Here is a 7,043-nt window from a genome sequence, read left to right on the forward strand (position 1 = left end):
CTAGAAATGAGGAGAATCATAATTTTTCTTCTGTCCCCAGTCAGAATTCACCAACCTCAGTTCACCTCAGTTAGGTCATTGTCATCTTTCTCAACAACTTCAGTCTTTCACTATACTATATAAAGCTATTCCTTGTCACCCAGGGGCAGTTGGTTCTAGTACTTTCCACAGGTAACATAATACGTAGGTGCTGAGGCTCTCTTTTATAAAGTGGAGCATTTGCATACAACCTCTATCACTTTTCTGTACACATTTTAAATCATCTATAGGTTACTTATTGTACTGAACACAATGTAAGTGCCTTATAAATTGTTTTTATACTGCGTAGTTTAGGAAATAATGACAAGAAAATATATATGCTCCATACAGTTGGATTAAAATTTTTATTTGCAGTTTGTTGAATCTAGTGATTTGGAACCCACAGATACAGACAGCTGGCTGCATATGTGCATTGACCACTAATGCCATCCGCTGGGCTAGAGGCTGAAGATTCAGGGATGAGCAACATACAGAGGTCTCCCTACTCCTGGGGTTCTCGCACAAAAGGAGGCCATTAAATAAATGAATCAACACTTAACAATCCAGTGCTATGAAGGAAAAGCACAAAGGTCCTGAGATACATGATAAAGAAATCATCTAGTGTTGCTGTCTGTGAAGACTTTCCTGAGGACATGACCTCTTAGGACAGCTTTGAAGACTGATTAGTGGGGGAAAAAGGGTCAGAAACTTGTTTGGGGCAGGAGTTGAAAATAGAAACATCCTGAGATATGAAGTGGAATAAAGGAGCAAGTGATCTCCAGGCTCAATTCCTCTCCATGTCAGCTCAATACAGTCCATAGTTTGCTGTGGTAGCTTAAGGACTCAGGTGGGCCTTGAATGGGAGTTTCCCTTTGGTGATGAAACTGTGACATAAGTTAATTCATTCGGTAAACAGATCTTTTCTGGATATGCTGTATCAGGCCTGAACAGAAATAATCAGGATAAATGCCAACCACAGGATCTATTAAGTGCTTACTGTGTATTAAGCACTGGATGAAGCACACACTCATTTTATTCCTCAGGCCTCTGAGGTAAGTATTATTAATATTATTTTTGAAAGAGAATTATGCTTTTATTCCTTGTTTTGCCAATCAGGCAGGCTGAATAGTTTGCTTTTTGGTGATCAGTCAAAGAGACCAAATCCCATATCCTCATCTGACTTCTCTGACTCTCTTGGTTTCCACCTTGGCTGGGGCAGCTGCAGCAGCAGGGGCAGCAGTGGTGGCTGTGGTGACAGGGGCAGCAGCCACAAATGCAGATGAATCAGCTAAGAAGGCCTTGACCTTTTCAGTAAGTGGGAAAGTGTAATCAGTCTCCACAGACAAAGTCGGGACCCGCTTGTACCCATTGATGATAGAATGGGGCACTGATGCAACTGTTGGGTAACCAGTCTGCAGAAAAACACTGGCAACATTGTGGACACCCTCCAGAAAGTGAGAATGCAGAGTTTCCTCTGTAATGTCAAGGACTTCTGGGTTGTAGATGCTTCCATTGTCAAACACTTGCTGAATGATCAGCCCAAAGGAGAATGGGGAGATGTTCAACATCTTCAGTAGGGTTGCCTCACTGACTCCCACCTTATCCCCAGTCTTAATCAGCTGTACATCACTAAGGATTTAAATGGTGCCTCTGGAGATTTTGCCCAGAGCCTGGAAGAAGGAGGTCTTCTAGGGCTCCAGACCAGTGTTCTTGACAGGCATGGTGACTTCACATGGTGCAATGGCACCTGCACAGGCAGCAGCAGGTGCCTTATTGGCTAGCAGCATATCCCTGATCTCAATGAAGTCCTCCTTGGTGAGAACAAAGCTTACATTCCTCTGGATATGAGGCCACAGTTTCTCCAGAGCTGGGTTGTGTTCCAGATGTCCTCAGATGGCCTTGCACATCATGGTGTTCTTGCCCATCAGCACCACAGCCTTCCTCGGAGGGACATTTGGATCTGCTGCATCTGTTTGGAGCCCACATTGTCTGCTCCCACAATGAAGCATTTTGGATAATCATCCAAAAGTTGGATGATCTTTAGGAAGCTGGTAGATTTCCAGGTTGCCCTGTCTTCCCTGGGCATCATGGCGGTGCATCAGGGATTGCCACAGAGGGTTTAAAGATGATGTCACTCATGAGAATGGCTGGAAAGAGTGAGGTAAGTATTATGATTCTCTTTCTTTATGTTTCAAGTGAAGAGACTGAGAGACACTGAACAGTTTGTTGAAAGTCACCCAGCTAAGCAAGTGTGAAGCCCAGGCTCTATGCCTTGTTATTCTCTTGCGCCCCACCAATCTTCTTAGACATCTGATGCTGAAAGGCCTTAAATAGCAGCTTGGGCTATTTACACTTGAATGTGAGGTTCAGATGATTTTTATCCTTCTTGTGCTAATGCATCCCTTTAACATACAGCCAACATGTTTTGGACCTATGTTTCATGCTGGGAATAAAATTTTTAGGTTCATTGATTGAGACAATTTTTTTCCCACATGTTACTATCAATTCAACAACACTTGTGTAGAGATTGTGTCTTACTAATGCAGCAACTTCTATGAATACTTGAAAATTTTATTAACTGTCTTTAAGAGTTATTATTTATTCTATTTTCAGAGAATGACTGGTATAGGCAGGACTGGAGAAACAGCTTTGTTTCATGTGGGGCGTTCCAGAGCAATAGAATGGTCAATGAAATATCTGAGTACCCCAGGGCCAGTCAAGTTGACATGTAAAACAGATTATCACAAGTTGCAATATCTCTGGAACCTGGTTGCATGACCTGGTGCTGTTAAGGGACCTACTGGTGTGTAACACTGACCTTAATTCTCTGAAAATGAAGTCACCTGCATTCTAATGCTACATTTTATGTTCATTGTAGAATAATTAATACTTAGTTAACTAATCATTACTCAGAGAGACAGAGAATTTAATCATTAAGTGAATCTTTTCTTCCAGAAATAAGGACTTTGGATGATTCTACAATTAAATTAAAACTATTTTTACTATTTGGCTGGCCATTTTCATTACTGGAAGAGAAAAAAATAGTAAAAATGAAGCTGAACATGAAAACCAATTAGCTGCTCCTCTTTGAAACAAGTTATCTTTTCTGAAAATGATAGTGGTTCTTATGGATTATTCAATTAACCTTTTGTAGGGATTTACAGGATGCTCTGAGAAAACTTTCCCATGGAGAAAATAATACACGTCAGGCAAACTTTGTAAAGTGAATTGTTTATCCCTTTATTTTTGGAAACATTCTTATTTATTCACTACATTGTCTTTCTTAGCTTCATTCTGAGAGGAAGAGAAGACTGCCTACCTAATTTGCAGGGAATAGCACAAAAGCAAAATGCAGGACATCTTGCCTTTTTTCAGAGAACTGTTGTTATAGACAGGATTGGGGAAATAGCTGTGCATTATGTGGGAGTCTTCAAAGAACAGAATATTTGAACAAGTTTTAAATGAGGGCCCATTCAGAGTGTGGATCCCTAGACGACTGTGTGGAACACACACCTTGGATCTGGCTATAGGAGAGATTTTTGACCTTGCAAATGACAATGTTCTAAGAGTTGTTTTTGTCATTAGACTTTGGTGACTGTTGTAATCCACTTTCCCGATTTGGAGTTTGGGCCTCATGTAAGAAGAGAAAGTAAGAAGGCTGAAGCATGTCCAATTTCCTGGGAATCTCATTCACTGGGGGAATTCTACTAGATCTTAGATATTTTTCAAATGTGGTTTTATCCATATTCTCATAGAACATAGGGTTGGTAGAAGACATTAAATTTGGATCTGATTATTAAAGTATAATTCCTTGCAGTGATCTGTGAGACAAGAAGGGTCCCTTCAGAAGGGTTAAAAGACCCAGACCCTTTCAGAGGGTAGAAAATACAGGCCCTGTGTGTTATGAGGAGCAAACAATTTTTAAGCAGCTTTGTGATTTGAATCCAAGAGCCTGTGGATTTATACTTGTGTTTGTATGAGTTACTGCACCCTGCCCCAAGTTTCCCTTCAAGTAGGTAACTTGTACCAAGCAAGCTACTTTGGAAAATTCTCCTATAGCTTGGCTCACTGGACCAAACCCTAGCAACCAGCCCAATATCCAATCAGTTGTCAACCCTCAGGAGGTGGACACAGGATCACTATTCTATAAAACAGGACTAAGAGAGTATGTAATGTGTTAATTATTGGAACTGTCCTACCAATTTGATTTGAAACTGTCTCATTGCTATTTGTTTCTCAATAAAATTATGGAAAAAAACACCCAAAAAAACAAAAACAGGACTACTACCTCAGATTTGCTGGTGTCTCAGCTCTGAGCATATCCACTCCTTGCCTGGTGTGGGTTGTATCACTTTCTGTGAATACCTACAATGAAATTAATTTTGCTTTGTTTTGGTCTTCTCTGACTCTTTTTTCTACATCTGAGAGAGAGAGACAGGGCCTGTGACCATGAGTCTAGTCATCCCTAGATCTCAGATCCACCAGAGATGACACATCTATGAGTTAATATTAAAAGGAAATAAATCATGTAATTTTATTTTAGGATCTTCATTGGAGTGGAGCATGTAAAACAGAATGAAAAATTTAAATTGCAAGTACTACAAAGTTGTTATCCCAAGCATACATGCAATAATACTATGGTGATCAAAATATTTTAAGCAACAGTGTTTTGCAACAATCTTTTTTTATGTTGAAAATGTAATTTTAATAGATAATTCTTCATCTTACATAGGAGCAGAATAAAATACACCACATTCTGAAGAAATGTTGGAAGTCATGAGAATACGAGTGAGGAAAATGCAGATGGGCTACAATATCCATTACCTCAAACCGCAAGAGACAATGATCCCAACCCAAGAGTACATTTACACACTTATGACTGGCTTGTGAGAGGTCAAAATAACAAAAATTGGGAATCAAATGTGGAGGTGAGAAAGAACAATTTTGTGAGGAAGAAATTCTTTTTTTTTTTTTTTAGATATTCTTATTAATCAAAAATTTACTGAAACCAAATTAAAGAATAAAAGCTCCCACAACACACTAGAAAGGATGGACATAGGAATAACTGGAAATCTGGTGTTCTTCAAGGAAGGAATCTTTCTGATGATGTTTATGTAAGCTGCTTCCTTGAGATTTCCTCAGTTCTGTAAAGAAATCTTGACAAATGTCTCTGCAGACCCCAAATGATTATCACACACCAGCGGTACCATATGAAGTTTTCAGACCAGATCTAAGAAAGATCATAACTCACATCTGAGGCAAAAAGAAAAAGGTGACACAATGTGAAAGTCCAGGTTGTCAGGCACAGCTGCTTTCTTTGCTGCCACATTCCTGCACAGTGCTTTTATAACACTATGATAAGACACCATCGATCACCAAACTAGGTAATACAGAACATTTATTCAGATTTCTAGGGGGCAAGAAAGGGCCAGATACTGATTCTTTATGCATGCTCAGGCCATTTATAAATACTCCATTCAGCAATATCAACACAAATTTGCATCAGTGAAAATATATCGACAGATCCATCTCTTGCCATTCTATTTGTCAGATAGTGAAGACCAAAACAGAATGTTCCTTCAGTTTTAATTTTTAAATACGAATGTCACATTGGGGAAATGAAATAAACACAGTAAAATAAACTGTACAAAGGCAAAGTAGAATAACAAAAATATTTTACTAAAACATGATTTACAGAAGTTTCCAGACAAGCTATACAAAATGGTCACAAGCTTTTTTTGAAGGGGAAATCTACACTTGAGTGCAAAATGACAATGTTATTAGTGAGGGCTGTGATGATTGTTAATGTTCCCATTTTGGTTCAAACAATTAGCTTGTCCATCTATAGTATCTAAATAAAGTTAGACTTGGTTAAAGAGCATATCTTAAAGAACTAGTTAGCTGCTTTATAACCACTACAATTAGATCACCATAAAAAGGAGGGCGGGGGCACAAAACTTTGAAACTACCCTACCCCTCAAAAAATAGAATAAAATAAAATAAAGAACACCCATGCCCCTGCAGCTAACCCTGACAACTACCTTCATTCACAGTGCTTTATACTTAAACCATGATGGGGGAAATGAATAAAAGCAGAGAGCCACTGCCTTTAAATGCTTCACAACAATCCAGATGGAACTTCCACCTCTGCCCATGCTTTACAACAGTGAATCGGGACAAGACATAGATTTGCTAATGTGCATTTAATCACCAAAGGACTGAAAATGTCTGGGTTTTTATTCTGTAATGTTCTAACACTGTGTCCATTAAATGCAAACAAAAAAGGAAGACATCTTGGCAGAACAGGAGAAGTGACATAAACTTGATGTCATCAGATCAATGTAAATATTATTCATGGCATATAGCCTAGTCCATGCTCTAGCTGTTTCTATGGCTCGGGCTTCATTGGTCTTCCACTGCTCTGCTACGTCATTTGCTAATGGGTCATCTGGATTAGGAGCACTTAACAAAGCCTGGATCGATAGCAGAACTGTGCGGATCTGCAGTGCTGGTGACCACTTATCTTTCAAAATATCTAAACATATTCTTCCCAACTTATGTACATTAAGATGATAAATTTTGGTCATGAAACATACTTTAGGTGCTGCCATTGGGTATTCTTCTGGCAGAAAGAGTTCAAGTTTAAAAGTCCCTCCTTCAAAGCGGGAATCCTGGGGGCCAGCAATGACCACATGAAAATAACGGGCATTGCTCTCATCTGGTTCGGCTTTAATCCCAGGAACCGGCTCTGCCAGCAAACACTGGGTTTCCTTGATGATCCTGTGGGGCAGCCCGGCCATCTTGTCAGATCTCGAGTTCGGCCTCTGGTCTCGTCTCTGGCTCTGCTTGCCTCACACGAGTGGAAGTCCTTTTGCGACAATCTTTCTCCCCCAAAACCTTATTGTTTTTCATTAACCACAAACAATTGCATAAAAAACAAAAGTAAGGTGCAGAATGATGTATAAATGTGAACTCTTTTGTGAATAAGATACCTTCTATGAATATAGACTATATAGAAAATATAT

The 7,043-nt window shown here is 39.4% G+C and overlaps 1 protein-coding gene and 1 pseudogene across 1 annotated transcript; both read right to left on the reverse strand.

Annotated features, from left to right (window-relative positions):
* Positions 1 to 1,162: 1,162 nt before the first annotated feature.
* LOC101578469 lies at positions 1,163 to 2,104 on the reverse strand (annotated as a pseudogene).
* A 4,180-nt stretch (positions 2,105 to 6,284) lies between these two features.
* Positions 6,285 to 6,818, reverse strand: LOC101585804 (ubiquitin-conjugating enzyme E2 N-like). The gene has a single exon (XM_004644235.1). It carries the CDS (start codon positions 6,816 to 6,818, stop codon positions 6,285 to 6,287), a length of 534 nt encoding a protein of 177 aa, XP_004644292.1.
* Between the last annotated feature and the right edge of the window lie 225 nt (positions 6,819 to 7,043).

Source organism: Octodon degus, unplaced genomic scaffold (genome assembly GCF_000260255.1).
Source record: "Octodon degus isolate 3935 unplaced genomic scaffold, OctDeg1.0 scaffold00195, whole genome shotgun sequence".
Classification (NCBI taxonomy): Eukaryota; Metazoa; Chordata; class Mammalia; order Rodentia; family Octodontidae; genus Octodon; species Octodon degus.

What these genes read in the sequence shown, in the direction of transcription:
- LOC101585804 (XM_004644235.1), bottom strand. Translation starts at nt 6,818, where the DNA reads ATGGCCGGGCTGCCCCACAGGATCATCAAGGAAACCCAGTGTTTGCTG.